This window comes from Stegodyphus dumicola, chromosome 4 (genome assembly GCF_044657685.1).
Source record: "Stegodyphus dumicola isolate Sdum_Otavi_A_Nest chromosome 4, ASM4465768v1".
Classification (NCBI taxonomy): domain Eukaryota; kingdom Metazoa; phylum Arthropoda; class Arachnida; order Araneae; family Eresidae; genus Stegodyphus; species Stegodyphus dumicola.
The window spans coordinates 126381283-126405394 of record NC_140771.1 but is presented as its reverse complement, the minus strand read 5'-3'; the positions used below and the strand labels follow the sequence as shown (position 1 = coordinate 126405394).

The window sequence follows — 24112 nt, the reverse complement described above, 5'->3', positions numbered from 1 at the left end:
CGACAGCTAAGCCACCAGATATGATGAACGCAGCTGATTTTTTAAAAAAAATATATATTTGTTACGAAACAAAACTTTAAAAAACTACCGTTAAATAAATTTTGAATGTGTTCGCGAAAATAACATTAAATTTATCAAAACAAGCTATTAATATTTTTATTTCCTTTTGCGACAACGTATATGTGTGAGGTAACTTACGTTGCAACAAAATCCAAATATAGAAATCGACTTAATGCTGCGTTTGATAAAAGAAGTTAGTTTTTTCAAACATATTGGCTGACGTTAATAGCAGTCTGACAAATTTGTAACTTGAAGATTCAAACCAAAATTATTCAACATTTTTTATATTGTTTGTTTCATATAATAAGTGTTTTTATAGTATTTGTTTCAATTAATTATTGCTATGTTTCTTTTTTTACTGCTTTGTGCGAAGTAAAAGAAGTCGAGAACAACTCCAGTTATCCGAATCAATTGGAACCGGATCCCATTCGGATAATCAAAAATTTGGATAATTGGATTTTTTCCGAAGAAAAGGTCTGCGTGCACTTTAATTAATTAAAGTATTTACTGTATGTTGAAAATGGGAGAAAAAAACTATTTTTAAAGAAAAAGAGATTTTAATTAATTTAAATGAAAAGGCAACACTTTTACGTACGTGTTATATAGCATACTGTACAGCACTTACAAGTGCTAAAAGTCATTACTTGCTAAACATCTGGGGCAAAGTAAGCTCTTTGACTGTCTTCATCCGTTTTCGGGCAGCTAAGTCGCGCATCCGCTTGACATATTAAGGTCATCTTCTTCATCCACACTTTCTCATCTCACACTTTCAATAAGTTCATTATCATTTACAATTTGAAACCCAGGGTTTGACGAATCCCTCACCATTTGCTCCTTTTAATGTCTGAAATCGTTGATTGTCCAATACCGTACATCTCAGGCGACTGTTTACTTGTATCTCCTTTATCCGATTGCTCTATAATTTTTAATTTATCCGCTAACGGTAACACGACACGTTTTCTTTTAGAAGCCGCGGTGAACGACGAAACTTTTCCGTCTTAATTTTTTTCTTAAATTCTGGAAGCGATTTGGATAATCAGCGATTCGGATAGTCGGAGTTCAGATAATTGGAGTTGTACTGTACTGTAATCGCGAAGAATGTCGGGTATCATATTTCAACAAAAGTATGCATTTGGACCATTCCCGAATCTTGCGTTACATCTGCTCGCATCGAATAGAATAAAGGTCATAAAGATAGAATAGAATAAATAGATTCAAAAGGGTTTTTTTTTTTTCGTTCATACGTACGTAATGTATGTATGTGCATGTCTCTACCTAAATATGTATATAAGTGTAAAGAAAAGCAATCTTCCAGATGTGAATGAATATTCTCAAGATAAGTAAGCACAGAAAAAGAACTGAAGAAACGTTCTATTTACTAATTTAGGTTTCTGTGTATATCTACTGTACTGTACAAATTAATTGGTAAGAAACAGTGTTTTCATAAAATTTTAAGTTGATTGCCAGTTGGCGTCAACAGATCTCTGAAAGGAGTTTTATCTGCCTTAATATCACCTGGATGTCTGCTTGTGAATAATTAGAATTGGTTTAGGCAATAAATTAAGATTATCGCACCATTTTAATGTAATTTCTGTGAGTAGAGGAAGTTACTTTTGCGTCCTTTTAAAATACGTTTTGCATTCATTCATTTTTGTGTACTAAAAATGGAAAGAAGATTAACTGAAAATTATGCCTAGAAAGAGAGCAAATATTATCGCACTTATCAATCACACATCCATGACTGTAGGAAATATTGCTTCCACGGTTGGTGTTGGGCAACCTTGCTTTTCTCGAACTCAGTGGAAACGCAATGAAACAGAATCATTACCTCGAGAAAGGAAGAGCAAATGTGGAAGGAAAAGAAAACCAAATCCCAAGTCTGATGGATTTCTACTCCGAAATAGCATTATTAATTATTCAATAAAAAATAGAAAAGACCTCAAAAGAAATATACTAATTTTAAATAAATTAATAATAATTTATTTAAAATTTTAATGGAAATAAAAATTTTGATGGAATGATTTATTAACATGGATATTCATTCTTCAAATGTGCGGGGTAGACTTTTCACTGCTGGTCGGAAGGCGAGAAAGTCAATTAAAAAAAAAATTGTCACGTCAAGTGAAGCAAAAACGATTATTGTGGGCGAAAAACTACAAGTCTTGGATCATCAATGACTGGAAAAGGCTCATTTTTGTCAACTAAATTCATTTATTTATTCATGGGTTCACAACTAATACTGTTAGACGAAGCAAGGACTGTAAGACCTCAGCATATACGAAAACCGTGGAATAGTCTCAAAAAGAAATGCTTTGGGGATTGTTCACTGCAGATGGCATTGAAAGTCTAGTTCCTTTTGATGGAATGATGAATTCATCTAAGCATACGGAAATTTTAAAATGTAGGTTTGTTTCATTCTTGAAAACCTTTGCAGGGACATCTCAGTATAACTTGGCTCCCCGCGACAATACGAAATCTGTCAGAAAGTTCGTGTCGAAAAATTAATGGCCTAGAAATTCACCAGACTTAAATCCGACCGAAAATGTGCACACTCTCAAGGAATATTTCAGCAAAATGATTGTACGACAAAAAATCGCATGATTAAGAGCACTATAACAATGCGATTCTATGATAAAGAAGTGAAAAATATATGCACAAGACTAGTAAAGTCGAATCCTAAGCGCCTCCTAGAGGTCATTTCAGCTAAAGGAGAACATATTTCGTATTAATTTTATCATTATCACTGTATATGATGGCATGTACATAAATTATAAAACAATCACTTTGTTCCAATTAATTTGCGCAATATAGAATATATCTGTATATTTGCAATATATCAATGTTTACCAAGATAAGCAAGAATTATCAAGAAGAGCAGACACAATCTAAAGTAAACACTGCTCTGATTTTTATATTTCTGTTACCAAACCCTATCTGAAACAACTATAAATAAATATCAAATAACCTATTTCCCTCAATATAAATACTTCTAAACATAAACAGATTTTTTGCTTTTTTGGTGATAGATTATATTTATATGAAGAGCAAAAAATTCCGGTGAAAGAATTAAAGCAGAAAATAAAATTTGAAAATCATAATTTACCAAAAAATATTAATTAAAACTCAATTTTTGCCATTTCTAACAATAAGCAAATCAATAAGTAAATGAAGAACGTTTTCGAGTCTATGTTTTTATTTTGGAAAATTGCAACATAATAAAACACTGTTTATATGTTTTTCAAGGGACCCCTGAAAAAAAAAAAATATCTAAAATCGTAACCCATATAATCTAAATTTCAATCAAGAATGTGATATAAGTAATAATAATGTAAAATTTTATAATTAACTTAAGGATTAGAATATAGTTAATAAAGATGAGATATTTATATGCAACAACTTGGAAAGGCTTTGATGCTTGAATTCATAAGATGGCTTTCATAGACAAACGTAACCAAAACAACATATTAATTTATTCTTGGACATTCTTGATATCTCAAACAATTTCGGGCGCACAGTTTTTAGACAGTGAACGACATAGAGAAAAACGCGTCGCAACAGCACATCTTAGTACAGCGAGAGGAAGGCAGGAAAGTAGTTCAACATTTCAGCAAAAGAGTATTTAGACTTCTTTTAAAAATTTTGAACGGTGAGTAGACAAGAAGTTTTCGCATTGCTTCTCTTATATAAAGGTGCAACGAGGATTAATTTTCAGATGATGCAAACAGGAAGGGGACGCAGCCAAATTACAATGAAAAATTAAAAGGACTATTGCTATATTAAAGTTAATATTTTCTTTCTTGTTTTATAGCCCATATACAAATTTAAATACTTTCATTTTTTAATGCGAAAATTTTAATTTTCCTGCATTTCATTTATCTTCTGCAACAACTGCTAACTCCTTTAATTGCTTAACTCTTTGACAATAAATTCTTTTTTCACCTTATTGGACTTGATAGCAACTAAAACTATTGCTTCAAATTTGTAAAATTTTATCGCATACACGAAAATTCGTGGATGAAATGTTTAAAAATATATTTTTTAAAGTGTAATTTTGTAAATAAACTGAAATTTTTTAAAGTTGCTATATATTAAATAATGTAATGAGTCTAAGCTAATTGCCATATTTTTAGAACTTTTAAAACTCCACATAAATTACTATATATTCATTCTTAAAAAATTTCATCTTTCTAAACATTTTAAAGCAAAACATATTTATGTTTCAAATTACTATAAGATGTTAAGAAAAATCACAACTTTCTTCTAAGCATTTAATTGTTTTAAAATTTGTATTCTATCTGTCTAAAAGTGTAAGATAAATATGATGCTTTTAAGCATTCTTTACCGTTTGGGTAATAGATATGAATAATTTTTTTTTTTTTTTTTTTTTTTTTTTGCTATATATGTATTTACAAAACTGGGTGATCTTGCATTCGTTTCAACCAATCCTTGAAAGCAGATATACTGTAACTTGACGAGCGTTCATGAACGAATAAAGAAATCAGTTTATCTTGTGCTTCAGGGCAAAATATGTGCTTTGAATGGAAATCGAATCTCTTGTTTAGTTCTGCAAGTGTTTTATCGACATGATTATTAAGAAAGAGTTTTTTTTTTTCTTTTTGAAGGCCACGTATTCTTAGTTAACATGGCCTTTATTGAGCTAAATATGTGAAAAGCTTCCCAAGCTGTCAAATATTAATTTCAAGCCTCCATTCTCTCATTACCAATGATCATGGTAACATAGTTTACATCTCACCCATTAAGTTTCAAAAGCGTGTGTGAAACCTTAAGGAATGCCATTTTACAGAAATATTTTTATAGGCAACCAGTGAAGCAAACAGCTGAAGCACGCGAAGCACAAAGTCAGAAGGTTCTTCACAAACTGCTACATTGAAGGAAATCTTTTCCCTTGCAATTTACTTTCATTTAGATAAAATTATTTATTCTATGTAAGCTGAAAAATTAAACATTTACTGCGAGTTTTAAATTAAGGACAAACCTACATAAAGCAAATAAAATTCATCAATAATATACTTAAAAAGTGATTTACGAAATCTCAAAAATAATTATTTGCGCTTAAGAAGTGATAAATGGAAAAAAAAGAAAACATGACTGATTGTAAAAGAAACTATATAACTACATTTAAAAAACTATCAAAAGACGGAATATTAAAGAAAATGTTGTATAGATATATTTAATTATGACTTCCAAAATTAGGTATATTTTGGAAGTCAGGAGAAGTTCGTTCGTTCGCCGCCGACCAGGCTTCAGTCCTAAGGTGAAACCAATCGGAATTAATACCTGATCAGCGGAGGTAAAATCTACTTGTACAACCAGCCACCATAACTAAGTAGACTGCCAGATCAGCGACGCTTATTTTCTATCAGCCAAAGTAAATTATTACAAAAATTAAAGAATATGTATCAAAGACATCCTTGCACTTTGTGCGACATATGTACAAGTGATATATTACATAATCAAAATTTGCATACGAGAGCTAAGCAGTTAGAACTGCTGCCTTCAACCATATTTATAAAAAAAAAAAAAAAAAAAAAAAAAAAAATACAAGTTTGAAAACTATTAGAAACCTCTTGAAATCGTGAAGTCTTGAATTCATATTTTGTTCTTAGCTAGTTGGAAACGGCCACACAATTGAATCCCAGTCAAATCAATTAGGTCATAATTACATGAAAAATGTGGTTACTTTTTAAATTCATTTATCATAAATTCTTAAGTCTAAAAACCAAAACAATAATAAACAATTAACAAATTATCAAGTTTCATTATTCATAGTTAATACGATCTATCTAAATAAATTCTTATTTAGGCCAATAATTTATCTTAATTATAGAATAAATGCCCTCCTAATTAACATATTCCGGTTTGAAATACAATCTCAAAAGCTAAGAAAAGAAAAAAACAAATAATATAGCAATAACATTTAGTTTGCTATTTCATTATTTTAAGCCTTGAACCGAGAAGGTAACTCTTTTTTAAAAATAACGCAAGCATAAGAATTAGCAAGTGTGACAAATTAGCAGTGTGACAAACTGTGTGTGCGTTTCTAAATTTGATCTTAAACAGTTAATATAAGAGGACCCTCTTTACAGTTCGGAACTAAATTATCATGCGTATGAGCGCAGTGAGAGCAAAATAAAGAATTCGCACAATTTCGAATATGGTGGCAAAAAGCCTGACATTCATAGCGTGTTAAAATTCGAATATATTTACGAAAACTACAAGAATGAAATCGGACATAAACGCGACCCTTTAAACCCAGCAATGTCAAAGACTGCTTGTCTATTTGTAGAATGAAATTCTTACTATTGTCTGTGCATTTAAAGTTCGTGACAAAATTTAAATTTAAATTAGAATCTCTCGGCAAGAGCGTCTTAAAAGCATCTTCGAAAGCAGCCTCAGTTACTTTAATAGGAGCTCCAAATAAAATAATTCTATCCATATGCGATCTGGGTACGCGTGCCGAAATATTGGCATCTGGAGAAGATGATATCAAATGTTTAAGCTGTTCTGCTCCTGTGTATCCAACCTATCAGAAGATCCTTCGAACGAATTAAACGCATAATCGTAATGTATATTCCTGTATTTGATACATCAATTTCAGCTAACTTAGATTGAAATTCAGCCAAAATATTGACTGGTTGCGATGAGGAGACAATGATAACATGATCTAAATGACGTTTAGAAGAATTACCAATCATAGAAAAATTATTCTTAAACGCAACTTTTCGAGTGTCTTCTGTCAAGGAAACTTCCCTTACTGGGATAAGTATTTGTGAAATTTTATCTTTTGTGCCAATTATATCCGTTTCAATCTCTTTATTTTTATTATAGGAATGTGAGTCTAAATATGCTTAATTAGTTTGAATGTTGAGTCAGTTAGATCATCTGCCGCAAAACACTTCAACAAGTTATTTAAGATCCATTACACACTGTAGTATAGGTGCCGTTTGCCTTTGTCGTCCAATTAGATCAGCTTGTTAGCTAATAATTTTAAATTGCTTTCAAGTATTGCTTTTACATCGTTTAAAGGAATACGAAGTTTTTCAGTATTTTTCCTGGATAATTTTAGAATTTCTTGATTTTGAACATTGGAGTGAAAATAAGCAAAATCTGCCAAATCCTTTTGGTTTTCTAGTTGGACAGCACTTTCAGCCATGATAAAGGCAACGGGAAAGGACCCTCAAAGAATCAGTTAACAAAATAATTAATTCAGTAACTCAGTGGGAACAAACTGATTCAGTACTCAGTATTTAACATTAGAGTCTATTGAGTTATCCAAGAAAGAACCACAAAAGTTCAATTTCTATCATTATGTGAATATTAAAATAATATGAAGATAAAATTTAGTAAAATAGTAGGGGCAACTTCATGCTTTAAAAGGGAATGTGGCGTACCCCAAAATTGCATATAGTTATTCTAATATTTAAGTTACCAAAAAGTTGTAAATGGATTGGCGACAAAGCAAGGCAGTAAGGGAGCCAATATGGGAAACACTTATTTTTAGTTCAATTTATTTAATTACGACAAAGCCTCGAGGGCTATCTCGCCTAAGGGGAAGGATGCCTTCGTGGAGGGCTTTCTAAGGGAAACTGACTCGTATACAGGTTACACATGGGGAAAACCACGAAAACACCCATGCAGCCAGCCCGTTCGCGGGATTCGAACCTCGGACCGAACTACCAGTGTTCAGCGACTTTTACCGCTCGGCTGCTGGTGAGCCAACACTTTTTTTTTTTTTTTTTAAAAACCAATTAATACGAAAAATGTGCAACGTCTACGCCGGGAATCGAACCACGGACCTCTGGAATAGCTCTGGAATCTCTGGAATCCAGCCTGCAGACCCCGAAGGCATGCAAAGAAGGCGGGAGAAATACCTTATAAGATGTCAATGTTATTTATAAAAGATAGATGCCAAAATTCAATTTTGGAAAAAAAATCCAATACGATTGGGATTATTATAACAAAAATTTTAATAATAGCAGCAGTTTAAGGTTAATTTTTAAGCTTTAATATTTATTCGTCGCTCATGTTTTATATATAAAATTCTTTTAGAGAGTTCTTTCATGCATAGAGTTCTTTTCTACTTTTACACTTTTAAATATGCATCTTTCTGTATAACTGCATCATAGTTTTAGATATTTTTCAAGAAAGGGGAATAAAATGCCATTATACTTTAGAGTATTTCTAAGTACATTGAGAAATCCCATTCTCTTATGTTAAAATGAAGAATTGACTGGAATTGAAACTAATCAATATACTTCTTTAAAAATGTTGATTCTTTGAATTTTTCTTCGCGCAATTTGATTTTGAATTGTATGAAAATGTGCCCTTTTCTCTATCTAATAATGCATTTTCTCTAATTTTTTTTGGGGGGGAGGGGCGAGGGGAGTCGAAATTATGTCTTCATATTATGGAGCCCAGTATAAACTTCTTGTAGTTTATTTGATGGCAATCTTGAATCGTTTAAGTCTTTTCTTAAACTTTATTATTGAGAACAAGTAATGGATACAGTTTCAACATAAGAATTTATCATAAATAATTATTGGATTTCCTTTACTGGCAACAACTTTATTACTGTTATAATTCAAAGAAATTTTACTTAAAATATTTCATTTTGTGGAGATGCCTATTATTTTTCCTTCTTGATTTCCCTAGTAATCTCATCAGTTTATTACTTAGAGCTAGAACTCAGCCAACTGACAACATTCGTCATTCATACATCATTCGTCAAACGATATGCTCCTTACAAACATGGTGTTTAACTTATTTTGCACTTTTATTTATTTCAAAACCACTTGCATTTCCATAGATTTAATGACATCTTTATTTTCTCTATTATTTTTAAGAACTGAATTTCTGGATCCCAATATCCTGTACAGGTTGAATTTGCTGATGCAATTAATTGTGGTTTTACCGACTGCGGTAGTAATTCCCGTAATTAAGATGCGCGACGATGTCGTAATATTTTATGTCATTGTCCTGTGTTATAACAAAAATCAAGTTTATAAGCTATTTTACAATGCTTTATTTTATTGCCCTGCATTGGATTAAACTTTACTGTTTCCTTTAAAACACACTTAATGTTTTGGCTTCACTTATCGCATATACTTTGAATGTTATGTGTGCATACATGAATAAATGCATGTTATGTATGCATACATGAATACATACATGTTATGTATGCATGCATGAATACATAAATATTATGTATACATAAATATTATGTATACATACATGTTTTATTGTTATATTTTCCTGATTCTATAAGCATTTCATATGAAAATATATATCTTCATTCTATTATTTCAAGTTTTTCATATTTTCACGTAATTGAACATTTATTAATAATTAAATTCCATTGACCGTAAGAACAAGAGATCTGAATTTACTGAAAACGAGTTATGCTGAGTTTACAACAGTGAATATTTTTTTAGCATCCGTTAGAGTATCTTTACGTGAGTCGAATTAAAGAGAAAAATTTATAGGATTTACTTTGTTGAGAATCGCCGCTAATGCTGACATAAATGTTCTACAGCTGCGCTAAAGAGACACTAAATGCTCTGCATTAGTTTTTACTTATCTTTGCAAACGGAGCTGTCTTAGAAATTTTGCCCTTGAGTTTAAAAAAAACTTCACAGTTTTACTCATTTAAAGTTCTTAAAAACTAGTGCATGAAGGCTAGGCTGTAATTTTAAATTAGTTATTAAGTGCCTTTTATACCGATGTTCAGGTTGGTATGGCCTCAGGAATAATAAATACATGGCAAGAACTTTTCTATGTTCGTAAGCGTCTACCTCGGTTCCAGATTTGGATAGAAAATTTCCCACAAAGCCATTAAGACGGTAATATTCTTCTGCGAATTTTAATTTCACTGGCACATTATTGGTTAAAAATTTCAGCAAAATTAGCTAAAATAATAATTTAAGTAATACTAAAAGATGTGTAGTAAATATTAAGCTAATAAGAGCGATTTAATTATATGCAAGTATCAGATAAAATTGTATTTCTTTTAACTAACTATTTAATTCTAATACAAAGAAAATGGCGAAAAATTTTAAAAATTTTGTCAAGAATTACGAAATTTTATTGTGGAATTTATTATTCCAGATTTTAATTATATTTTTATTATTTGAATGATAACGGTGGAATAAAAACATTACGTCAGAAGTTCCTCATAGATGGCGACACTATTAAAGCAATGTAGAAAAAAGTTTAAACTCGTAACAATCCCTTTTTTTGAATATACTTATTGAAAGCAATTTATGAACGCTTTTGAATGAACGCAATAGCGTAGTTGCAGATTTTCTTGATTTCCTGTTTCCGTGTGTAGTGAAACAAAGTAGTTAACGCGCGCGGTTAGAATTTGAAGGAGTGACTTCTCCAAAGCTCCGGCGTGCTTGCTCTTGCTATTCTCTTTTTCGTTTCTTTACTTAAGCTTCTTTTCTTTAATTAAGACATTCATTCTTTACTTAAAAGTAAATACTTGCAACTTATTCATTATTTTTAAGCCTAATACACGAGGGAAATTACTGGAAATTCGGAAAAATTTCCGAGACGCCAATGGCTATATATGTCCGCCATGTCACCTGGTATCGGTGGTTTAAAAGCGGATAAAACATTAATCATAACTGAGAATTTAACGACAACCTCCGAAAAAAACTGGAAGGCGAATTAACTTACCATCTGAACTCTCTGTTCGTTAGATTGTCTCGAATTCATAACTATTGAATCTAATCCTTTATTGCACAGAGCAAAAGCGGTAAATTTTCATGTCCCTCCATTCTGACGATTTCATATTTATGTCCTTTTATAAAGATGCAGCATTATACAAATAACAGATTGTTCGCTAAGACATAAGCCATCATAAAGATACTCTGACATAAACATTGCAGCATCTCTACGAAAGGTCCTTTCTCCAAATTATAATTGAGCTTCAGAATGGCACCGGAACATTTATTTCGCTACGATCCCTAATAAATAGTGGCCAGACGGTATAGTGGATAGGGGAGCCTACTACGGTTCCGAAGGGCCCAGGTTCAAATCCCGGAGAAGGCATGGATGTTTGTAAATGTATAGTGTCGATGCAGCATGGCAGCACTCTAAATATACGGCAAGCCGAAAGTCCTCTCGTGTGGATTGGTGGAAGGAAGGTTTCGCCAAGGAAAAAAACACCATAAAGGCATAGCACTCTAACGGAAATTGCTTTAAGTTATAAAGTGAACTTCATAAAAATACCAGGCACTCTTTATGGTACTCCTTGTTAAACAATGGTCAACTTGAAAGAGTTGCCGGCGTAGAAGCATCTGTACTACCAAGAGCTTAGATTACCAAAGTCTATAAGGAAGCTATAGCCATGCTCTGTCGCTTTTTCTCTCCATAACCCTGCTATTTAATTTATATAAGTTCATTAATTCCCGTGTTTATTTTCTATAGCATTTTTCAGTCAGTATGAAAACATTTTTTAGTTGTTTTGATGTGTTTGAAAGTTCTTATGTCACATTTAATGGCATTAAAATTCTTAGAGATACTAAAGCTACATGTCCTTCTACTAATTTTTTGCCGCAGTATTGTTCACCACCTTGAAAATACCTTCTAAAAACTTTACACAAAGAAGAGCAGCAAATTATTTACATTTAAAAGACATGCCTTAGTTGTCATAATGTTTATATGCATAATGGGAACTCAGATTTCGTTTATTATTCTAGCAGCAGGGGAAATTTGGAATGATGCTCAATTAAAGCACTATTCTTAAAGGAGCAGATGGGATCTTTCACTTTCAGTTCTCGTGAAATGAGACAGTCATAGGGAATGTAAGGTAACTTCTACCCTTATAGTAAAAGACAAAAAACTATCAAAAAGATAATGATGCCCACCGTTTCTGCGTCTTATGTGTTTGGTTCTTGTCGATCGGTGGTCAAGTAATTAAAAACGATTCGGAGCGGGGACTTGGTGGATGAAGATTCACCGTCGGAGATTGTGCCTGCCTCTCAGATCCGGTTAGCAAGTACGTGCGTCTCGTGTGGTTTCACTGTGAGACCACGTGCTCTTACGAATCTGATTGCATCAGCATTTTTCAATGCTATTTTGCGGTTGGTATTTTTTGTGAAACGCTTATATGCTTTCACTATTTTATTTGATTATTTTATTTTAGGATTATTTCGCAAAATTTTGATTTTCACCACCACGTGTCTTGCCAAAATTGCCTGATTGCTGGTTTTGCGACTAATACATGCCATATTGCTTATCATTAAGACTATTTGCGCGTTTGAATATTTAATCGTATAATTTAAATATTTGCGCGTTTGATTTTGGATTATTGGATCGGATAACACACGTAGTTACCCCCAAGCTCTCACTTCAGGTGATTGTCAGGGGCCTCGTGTGTTCTTCGCCTGCACATCCGTCTGTGGAGAAGGCTATCGGGCCAGGCTCCATCCCGGGGTGCAGGACTCCATTTTTATGGATTTTTTGCGTTTTTGGATTTTTTGCGTTTATTTCTGCGTAGCGGACCATGGAGAGGCTCGTGGAAATTTACACAAATCAGATTAAGGAGTTGGATAAATGATGATCCAATCAACAGTACTGAGGAAAAAGCACTTGATCAAGATACAAGTTCAGATGAGGAAATAATTAAACGCCGCAGAGGCGACCAGACCGTGAGAACAAAAATTCACAAACCAATTGCTAAAAAAGTGAAACTCAGTACGCACACACAAATAATCTCACCGATCATTACAGCTAATCAAGCTAGTAATAGCATGAATGATCATACGCCGATTAATAGTGTGCAAACACAGGAAGAACATAATCAGGATAACGAAACTGATAATAATATGGATACCAACGTTAGCGAAACAGAAAATCAGGATAACATAAATAATCAGACGATAACAAATAATGACCGCACTGAAAGTAATACGCGAAATTCAGAGACTAATACGCAAAGAAAACTCCCACCACTAATTCTTAAGGAAAATGTCATGACTTGGGGAAATATCAAAATATTTCATACCAAAAAATTCTCATTTATTGGACAAAACCTGAGGAATGATGGCATAAAGGTCATTGCTGGAGATGCTGAAAGTTATAGAGGCATGGTTAAAGTACTCAAAGAGCTCAAAGTTGAGCACCACTCCTACATACTGCCTCAAGATAAAAACTTAAAAGTGGTCATAAATGGACTCACTACTATTTCTGACATAGAGGAAATTAAAACTGAACTAGAGGAATTGAATTACAAAATTATTGAAATTAAACAAATGTCACGACGACGAGGAGGGGAAGTCATTCCACTCCCATTATTTCTTGTTACACTGCCAAAAACTGACGATTCGAAACGAATCTATAATGAATACAAACTCTGCGATATGAAAATTAAAGTAGTGGTGTATAAAGGCAGACAGGGGCCCATACAGTGTTTTCGCTGTCAGGGCTTCAATCACACCCAAGCCGGATGCAATTATGCTCCGAAATGTGTCCGATGTGGCGGAGACCATTCAATTAAAGAATGCCCTGACAGAAAAAATCCTGATAAGCCCCTAGTCTGTGCGACAGAAACCTCACACATCTAGTTTTAAGGGTTGTGAAAAGTATCCCAAGAACAATAATAGCACAAGTAACTCTGTCAAAAACAAAACTTTCTCAAACCGTATCATAGAAGGTAAAAGTTATGCACAAGCCATATCATCAGGACTATATTCGGAAACTATCAATGAAGCAAAAACAGTTTTTGCTAATCTAGCAGAGCTAGTAAAAATCGTTAAAGGCGCTGGCTTTTTACAACTAACACAACAAACAAATCAGACTATTCAAACCAGTCCAGAAACTGCCAAAACACAGACTTTAGATCATGGGTCAATACAGAAATAGTCGGCCCCTGTTCAGTTCATGACCTGGAACGCACATAGCGTCCAGAATAAAATTACGGAACTTCATAACTTCTTACTTGTGTATGATATTGACGTTGCACTCATCACAGAAACGTTTGCGACTCCCTGCTACAACTTGAATATCGCAAACTATATATGTTATAGATGTGACAGACTAAGTCATAGAGGTGGTGGGGCCGCGATTTTTGTGAAAAACACCCTGCAATCTTGCCTCATCAGCGAAGATCGTGATAACGGATATGAAGCAGTTACTGCCTCAGTTTTACTCCCATTTTATGGAGTTGTCTATTTTATCGCAATGTATAATCCACCGAACAATGTCCTGGATATCGACAAATTTGCTGAACTTCTCCCAAATAATAAACAAATCATCCTAGCTGGAGATCTGAACTCAAAACATACTGAATGGGGCTGTTGAAGAACCAACAATAATGGCGAAGTCCTAATTGAGTTTATCAATAACTATCCTATTTATTTCTACGCACCTGCAGTTTATACATACCTCCCAGATAACCCTAGAAGATTTGACATTCTTGACATTGTGCTCACAAATACTGACATTCCAATGTATTTGGATGTTAAAGTTGAACTTACCTCCGACCACGTGCCGGTTATTGCTATTTTGGGCACTAACAAATGTGAAGAAAACAAGTTTAAAAATATCACTGACTGGCAGCATTATTACACACAACTGTTAGAGAACCCTCCAATTATTAGCTCACTCAAGAATAAAGAGGACATTGATAATGCGATTGAAATTCTCAACAGTAGTATCCTCAGTGCATACAACATTGCTACCAAAAAAATCTCAATTGATAAAGACAATTTCCGTTTACCCAGAGAAATTAGAGATATGATTAAACAGAGAAACCGATTGAGAAAGAGGTGGCATATCTCTTGGGATCCAGGGGTCAAGAAAGAACTTAACAGACTTAATAATAAAATCAGTTGCAAGATTCGGAAACATCGGGATGAGGTCTGGAATAATAAAATTGAGAGTTTTAATGAATCTGGAAATGGTTTCTGGTCTTTCGCAAGAAACCTTAGGCGCAAGCCCCCTTGCAATGAACCAATTTATAGTAACAACAGAATCGCACTTACATACAAGGAAAAAGCCGCCCTTATGGCAGAGCACTTAGAACAACAATTCGTACCGAATCAAAACCATTGTGATCCTCTTTTCTCATCTAATACTAGGCAATTTATCAAAGACTGGCTTGAAGGACCAGGGGCCAAAAATCGCACTGAATATACATCCCCGACCGAGGTTAGAAACATTATCAGAAATCTGAAAAACCGGAAAGCACCTGGTTATGATGAAATAACGAACGTTGCAATTAAAAATATGCCTCTTAATACTCTCACAAGATATGTTAGCATTCTCAATGCCTGCCTGGAAAATAACTACTTTCTCGAAAAATGGAAAAAGGCCAAAGTCATTCTTCTACCAAAGCCGGGAAAAGATGCCACCAAACCGGAGGGATACCGTCCGATTAGTCTACTCCCAGGACTAGGTAAGATTTTCGAACGGGTCATCTATAAAAGAATTGAGCCGCATATGGATAAGCTCCCAATGGAACAATTTGGTTTCCGTAAAAATCTCTCAACGACAAAACAACTTGTTCGTCTGTGTGAATTCATTGGATCTGCTTTATTCAGGCATCAAAGTGTCGCCTTACTCATGCTAGACGTGGCGAAAGCTTTCGACCGCGTATGGCATGAGGGGCTCATTTTCAAGCTCATCACACTAGATTTCAGTAGAGACCTCATCTTACTTATCAACTCTTTCATACGGAACCGCAAATTCTTTGTAAATTTTGGATATGAACACTCTGAGACCAAATATCTGAAAGCTGGGGTAGCTCAAGGATCTATTCTTGGCCCTATTTTGTATCTTTTTTATGTTTATGATTTACCCAATAGTGCCGATCTCAATACTTACCTCGGATGTTATGCTGATGACACCGCCCTTGCCGTGAAGTAACATAGTCAAGAGCATGCACTAATAAAACTTCAAGAAAAAATTCCAGCCATAGAGGAATGGTGCGCTAAATGGAGAATTGCGATTAACGTACAAAAATCCCAGTTGATAATCATCGGTAAAAAACATTCCAGAATCCCTTTAGACAGAAAAATTAATATCTTTAATGAAGAAGTACCACTTGTTAAAAAGGCTACTTATCTGGGATTAGTTTTGAATCACAGATTTACCTGGAAAGACCATATTCACAATATTAAATGGAAGACCTCCTATACTATCAAAAATCTCCTCCCACTAATAGGTAAAAACTCTAGACTTGATCTTAAAAGGAAAAGACACATCTATACAGCAATTATCAGACCAATTTTTTGTTACGCATCCCCTGCCTGGGCGACCTACACTCAAAGTGACATGAAAAAACTCCAAGTAACGCAAAACAAACTTCTCAGAATTATTACTAATGCGCACTTTTATGTTTCGAATGAGACCTTACATAGAGACCTACGTATAGACAGAGTTGAAGAGTTCCTTCATAAAGCTAATAGAAAATTCTTTGAAAAAGCAAAAAATTGTTCACATATGAAACACTTCAAAGTATTCGATTACCAGATCTTTGCAGAGGACGCACGTATTCGACCACTCGCGGCCTTCACCACTCGAGATTCGAACTTCCCTACGTAACTTTATCACGAGTGCAACGTCGCGGTAAATATTTAGACTTATTTTGCCGTATTTTATTTTTATACTCTTTTTCATTTTATTTGCATGTATTTTATTATTCTAATAAATTGTATTGTATCAGCTTATTTGTATAACTTTATTATGACATGTACCTATCATGAACAACAGAACAAGTCTGATTTTCCCCCTGTCTTCGCCTCTCCTGGTCCTGGGCTTCGTCTGCGTGTTTCTCTGGACTTGTGACGTCATGCTGTCACCCCCTCTTCGCACTACTGATGCCTCCTTTCAATCGTCATTGCTTACTACCGTCACGCGCCCTTCGGGCCTATGTGTCATGAGCCGGAAACATTGCGTAAAAGCAGCAATTTGCCGGCAATATTGATGATGATGATGATGATGATAATTAAAAACTTTCGAAACGTTGGTAGTTTAACACCGGGTTCGCTTCCAATTATCTGCGTCATGACAATTTCGTAATTTTCCTTAAGTAGGACTGAAATACGGGTGTTTATCATTTTAAAAGTTCTCCATGAAGTCATACCTCCTCTGTAAGTAAATAATGTCGTTCTTATCGGTACAACAGTTAGTGTGCTGTATCATTGAGCTCGGGTTCAAATCTCAACGACAAGGATGCTTAAAAGTGTGTAGTATGCGTATGCGACAAGGAGACACTAAATATATACGGCGAGCGTAAAGTCCAGTCCTCTCGAGTGGTTAATGAGAGAGGAAGAGGGGTGGGAAAGCCTTTAACAGCCGAGATGTTCATCAAATTGGAGTTGAACTTAACAGTTAGCAAGGCCCGTGGATACCTAATGTATTTTAAATAATGCATAGGTGTCGACCTTGCTTCAACCTGTGCCTGTAAGTAAATAATAATTCTGATTTTCATTGCCAAAAGTCAAGTAATGAAATACACTGATAGACTGAAGGCTTATTTTCAGTTTAAATAAATTAAATTTTTTAAAATTCAAAGTGAAAAAAAAACAAGCTAACGAATAAGAACAAGAAATGTTATGATTTTTTCTTTAAATCTAGAATTGCATTTTAGTCAAGCACAACTCAAAAAATTACTCCTAAGGACAGAAAAGATAAATTTGAAAGATACTGGCTAGTAAATACGAAACTTCTCGCAGCATTCTTTACCGTGATCAAACAGATCTTGAGCAGTGTAAACTGCTTTAAATAGAAGAATGTTTTTTTGGAAAGTTATTCAACATTTTTGAATACATTATGCATGTATCTATACCTATCATTCAACGTCTATTTAAAATAACGCAATAAAATAACATTTCGGCATTGTTTCAGAAATATATAGTATTGCAGTTTAATGGCAGACGATTTTTTTTTTTTTTTTTTTTTTAAGCTGACTGCGATACCGAAGGGCCTGGTTTCGAATCCTGGAGAAGGCATGGTTTTAACTGGCCCACCTACTAGGTGCCTTCGTAATAAAGAGACCACCACATCTGGTCTTGTATAGGTTAATGGACTGTGTTACACTGTAACTGTTCACAATCTGCCATTGGAAAAAAAAAAGTTCATTTTGTTTATAAAAACACAAAGGAAATGTTTAATACTTAATATCAGTTTTCCTTATCCAGAACCAGTTGGCCATTCATGAAAATGTGGGAACATAAGAATAATATCTAAACATCAGAAAAAATAAAATACATGACAAGCTGGAATAAATATAAGGGAACAGCAGATGTGTGAATACTGAAACAAGATCTATGTATTTCCTTTATTTTAAAAACCGTATGATAGGAGCAAAATGATAAATAAGGAGAAAATAAGCATAATTGATGGTCCGGGGTAATTATGAATGTATCTCTTCAGGGGGAGCATATGTGCATTTCCACTGCTCCACTACTGATCTCATTTAGTCCTCTCATCAAAAACAAACACAAACGCAAAACATTAACTCTGAAAATGAATAATTGCATGACTTTATTGGCGAGGCTAGAAAGAAAGCTATTGGACTTCTACACATGTCGGTTCCAAGACAATTATATAGTTTCATTATCTTTTTTCTTTTCTTTTTTTTTTTTTAAATTTTGTTTTAATTTTTAGTTGCAGATATATGTGAGCAAAAGTTCTTAACCTGCCCACATTGATAACAGTTTATTATTATTATTTCAAATTTGTATCTTTTTTGTATGGATTTAAATAAAGGGGTAAATTTATTATTGTTATTTGTCTTTCTTTTTATTTCAACATTCACTCATATTCATTTTCCTTATAATTTATTCCAATTTTTCATGCAGTTTTTTTTTATTCTCATGTTTACACGTTATTACTGTTTATATTTTTATGTTTACACATTTTTAAGAATTAACAACAGCCTTTGGATGATTAAAACTTAATTTTCTGAAAATATTAAATACTTCTTTTATGCTTACATAAGGAAGCTTAATCTAGATTAAGTATTTCATCTTACTGCAGCATTATACGCATTTAAAATCTGTCTTTTGGCTCTTCTACTAACATCTCACTATACATACATATATAATGACTATATCAGTATCATTTTTTTTCAGTAAGGGATGGTAGTACCTTTGTGTCTTGTGATTAAGGTACTAAATTAATAGAGGGACATGTTAATTTAGATTCTTGAATAGGATATTTTCCCATTTTATATTTTGATCATGAATTGATCATAATCTCATTTTATCTAAGCTGCTCAGAAAACTGGAAATATTCTACAGCTGTTCTGAAATTAAAATACTCCTCGTTATCATAATGATTTATGCAGGAAATATAACCATCAGTTTACGTCACTCCCGCCCAGACGTCCTACATAACTATGAATGGGTTTACTAATGTTGTTTTAAAACAATGTGTCACTTGAGGGCGCTTCCTACTATGTCCTGTTCGGGAGCTTTTTTTAGTTCATTTATTGTTCGGGAAGGGAGACGCAGCAAGCTGCCCCACTGACCTAACAACCCCCAGAGAGCTGCCAGAGAGTCACTCGGCATGGGTTGCATCGAACAGGTAGGCACGGTTTTCTTTCTCCTTTCCATTCACTGTTCGGATGCTGAAATTCAAAATAGATATTGAAAATTTTGTAAGTTTAAAGATAAATTTGGCAGATTAAGTTCTTTCATGATTTATTATATCTTTGAATTTCAGTTGAAAAGAAAGAAATCAGCTTAGAATTTTGGATCCAATTATGCAGTATGAAAATTGTCAGTAAACTTGAAAATTCTCTTGAAATGACCTTGAGCAAATGTAGCCAAAATGTCTGATAATAACATTTGGTAATTTTTATAAAAGTATCAAAAACAAAATACTGGCCGTATCTAATTTTCAAAAAGAACCTGATAATAAAGTATCGAAAAGGTACATAAAGTAGAGCTGCTTACATAAACAAAATTTATTTCTGTAAACTAAAGAGCGAAATTTTAATTTTTAAAAGCGTGAAATCTTTGCTTAAATAAATAATCTGAACATGTCTGAAAAGAACTTCTTTGAAAATTTAAGAAACACTTTATAATTTGTCATTTTGTATAGATCGAAAAGAAAAAGGGGGGATGAACTTCGAAAAACTAATTTAGAATTTCTGAAACATTTATCCTTTTAAGTTTCCATTTGAAGTTAAACTAAAAAAAAGTTTATAATTCAAAATGAAAGTACTCTTTGAGAGTTTCTTTGCATAAGAAATTGAATCAGATGGATCTTAAAAAGCTAGAATATCCATTTTAAATTTTAGAATAAATAATATTTAACAAAAAAAGTTTTTGTACAATCTTTAATGAGAAATAAGAAATTTTTCTTTTGAACTCTAAAAGAACATTAAATTTATTAATCAAAAGGTATTTTCTGCACCTATTTGACGTAATGGTCAGATTCGAATCTTTGAAATAATTAATGCACAGATATTTAAAAACGGTTCGTTATAACTTGTTATTCTACTAAATATATTCAATAAATATTATAATACAGTACCTTTTTATTAATTTTTGTCGGCGCTAAAGAAAAAAAGGCGTGCGCCATAAAAACTGAATAATAAATCACAATTCAAAATATTAGCATTAATTACTGCCAGTACAAGCTTATTATAAATTACAGTGTTGTATTTAATGGATATTGGGATATTGTGGAAATTCTTTCAACTGTTCACGTTCAAAAAACAAAGCGTAAATTTAAATAATGATGATTCTAATCTGGTAGACTGATAGGTCCATTTGAGACACCTTATACTTAATGCTAAGGATATTTTTCTTTTTACAAATTTCGCAACACAGTCTTCTAGAGCAAGTCTCTTTCTTTCAAATGCTAAAAATCGTTTGATCAAATTGATCCGCCAATGCGACAACGTTAACTGTTTGCGCAGACAATATTTGCGGTGGCGGGAAACTTTCGCTAAAACCGAATATATATTAAAAAATTCACGTGAAAAATATTTTGTCACAAATATTCGAGTTCCTAAAATTCACAATTATTTGCATAAATTTCTGTTTAATATAGTTATAAAGGAAATTTAAAATAAATAGCATAGATTTATTAGATAATGAATGAAGGCTGAAGAATTTCCTTAAGAATTTTACCAACAGGTTTAGCTAGTAGTATTTAAGGTAACAAATGGGATAATTAGAAATCTGTAGTACTAGTAAAAGTAAAGGCTTTTAAGAATATAGATTTGCTTGTGCTTCATAAGATATCCAATACAATTTATCTTTAAAATTTTTTTAGTTTGATATACGATTCATTATCATTTTTTAAACCTCACTACATGAAATATGTATCAACTAGTTTCTACAGCCAAGCGGTTTCAAAACCAATTTTACTTGTATTTTAAAAATCAAAATTTCTAATGCATATCGTAAAGTCAATACTCTTAAAAAACATTCTGGAGACTCTATTGTGGATTATATGCATTCAGAAAATTGATTTCTCAGACTTTTTAAAATGTATTTCTATTTGTTAAAATAAAAGAACTTCCCTTCTTTCCTTTCTTATTTTGTTGATGGTGGCATTGAAAAAGTGTTTTGCATCTCCTTTAGCACGTAGAGATTTTAAAATCGTGTAAATAACGATGTCGAGTTATTCATGTTGTTGCCTGCGTGCGGGTTCATTACGGATTGAATGTACACAGAACTGATGATAGCTTAAAAGAATTTATTTTCCGAAAACAAACACTTTACAGTTCTAGAACTTTCCACAAAAGTGCTCGTGAAGCTCTTCTCAGTATAACAGAGCATAATCAATAGTTACTACTTCAAACTACTCAGAATGTTAAGTACAACGCAATGCAAAGCGCATTTAAAGAGCATAGAGATCTCTCAGTACACTTAAGTCTACTTACTCTAAACTAAAAATGAGAACCGATGATTTCTTCAGTCTTATATATTTTTTCCACGGCCGCCGGCTAATTTCAAATGCCTCCAATTTCTCGAAATGACTGAAAGACATATGCAGTTAAAGTTATATATAAGAGGCGTTTGCTGTTACAGTTCAATATAGGGATCAGTTACAGTACCAATCACTATACAGGGATCGGACCAAATGTTTGCCGAATTCGGCGACTTCTGATATTTTTTTCCAAATTTGGCGACACAAATTAGTAGCCAAAACCCTGTCTAGCTTGGCGATATCTCACCAGTTTAGGGAGATAGTCATTTACCTCAATGTTAAATAGACTTGCCTCTGTAACCTTATTTTCCCAGCAGAGCTTCACTCTCTTCAAATTTTTCATGTTACATTATACAAAATTTATAAGAATGTAGTATCATGGATGTAAATAAATATATTAAATAAAAGAAAATACAAGTAATAATCAAATTATGAAAGCATAACCAAAACTATAGCATTATTCAGGAAGTATTTTTGACATCATAATGGAAAATGTACGATTGATGAAGATAATACTGTTCTCTTAAAATTTAGTTCTTTAATTGCTATTAAATACATCAAAGAAAAGTTTTACAAGATATCCCTACTTTAGCAAAATATTTGTTGCAAAGCTAGTGCGCAGGCGATCTAGAGAAGCAAAGACGCAGATATGTCTAGAATTTGTTAAAATTAAACAGGTGCACAAACCTCCATGTGGCGTTAATTCACAGTGAAATAATATTATGACAAATATTTTAATAGCATTTGGTTTTGAACAGTTTATTTTAAACATACGATTTTTATTTCATTCTTCAGGACTAATTTTAAAATTAATGAAGCGTATTATAATTGCTCAGCTTAGAACTGTTTCAGGCGTTAAACTGAAACGTACATATCAAGATCAGATTGTAATTTCTTTTCGATCATGTCATAAAATTTATGTCAGTCTCATTTTTCTTTTCCAGTCTGTTTTGTCACCACGTCTAATATGATTTGATGCGTTTCACTTCATTTAATCTTTATCTGTGATTTTGCTTACTATTTACAATTCGTTTATATGAAACACCTTAACCATCTGTGGTTTATCGGCTTCTTTTCTTAGTTTATTATTTTGATTTTGTTAAGCAAAAACGTAAACTTTGTGCAGCTTTTTCTTTTGTAATTCTTGAATACAGACACTTTTCATTTTTAAGAGTCAAATTAATTCTACCTTTCTCAATAAAGAAGTTAACACTAACCGATAAGTAGCTCAGTGGGAGGAACTTTAAATATTATTATTATCTCTATAAGCAAGTTTCTTAGGCAAGTCAGGTCATGCAATATTGAATAAATATTAAAATCACTTTTAGGGCATTTGAAGATTTATTTTAGATAGAACTATGAAATAAAGTAGTTGTAAGTCGGTCGCTATTTCGAAGTTTTTCCGATCATAATTATTTATTAACTTTCCTCAACTAAAGAAAGGAAAGGTTTCATTATTATTTCAGTTCAAAGGCATTAAATCTTAAGAAACAATTATAAATATAATATCACTGAGTATCCCAATCATTATCATTAATTATAAACTTAATGTTGTTAAATGATATTAGATAACTGTATATCAAATTATATTAAACACGTAATTATTAAACAATGCCATTTAATATATAATTATTAGATGAGCTATCATCATATTATAAAACTTATCCAGTCTGAATATCAAAAGGAGTCTTTGACATCATACATTGAATAGCAAAATATAATTTTATATTATGAAAAGCCTTTTATGTATATGACGATATAAAGAGATTTTATATAATTACTTAATATTTTCGAAAAGAAGACCGCTCTTTGTTTTCGCTTCTAGTGTATGTTCGTATCATATTAGTAAACATTTTGCATTTATGTTTGTATAATTTTTGCTATTTGGAACCTCGGACTACGAACGACTCTCGTCACAAGCAATTCGGTTCACAAATAAATTATAAAATAAATAAATGAACAAATAAAGTCTCGGTGAAAAATGGTGTTCTCGAGTTATGAACACTAAATTCGGCAATAGACGATTTTCAAAGGTGTTTTGAGGTAACCTATGCCATACAAATAACATTCGGGACTCCCAGAAACATCTCATCATTCTAATACTTCCCTTTGCCCTATAGAGTCTACTAGACAT

The 24112-nt window shown here is 32.9% G+C and overlaps 1 protein-coding gene across 3 annotated transcripts in view; it reads left to right on the top strand.

The window, feature by feature from the left end:
- Positions 1-24112, top strand: part of LOC118204516 (tryptase-like) — a 61741-nt gene that overhangs the window by 3457 nt on the left and 34172 nt on the right. The window contains exon 1 of one of the 3 annotated variants that reach the window (XM_035376828.2): positions 19478-19617. The exons of 1 other annotated variant lie outside the window; for it this stretch is intronic. In XM_035376828.2, the coding sequence (XP_035232719.2) occupies positions 19600-19617 (18 nt within the window). In that variant the 5' untranslated portion in view covers positions 19478-19599. Of the gene's footprint in view, positions 1-19477; positions 19618-24112 lie in introns of those variants that run through there. One more of the 3 variants, XM_085815403.1, reaches the window with a different exon arrangement.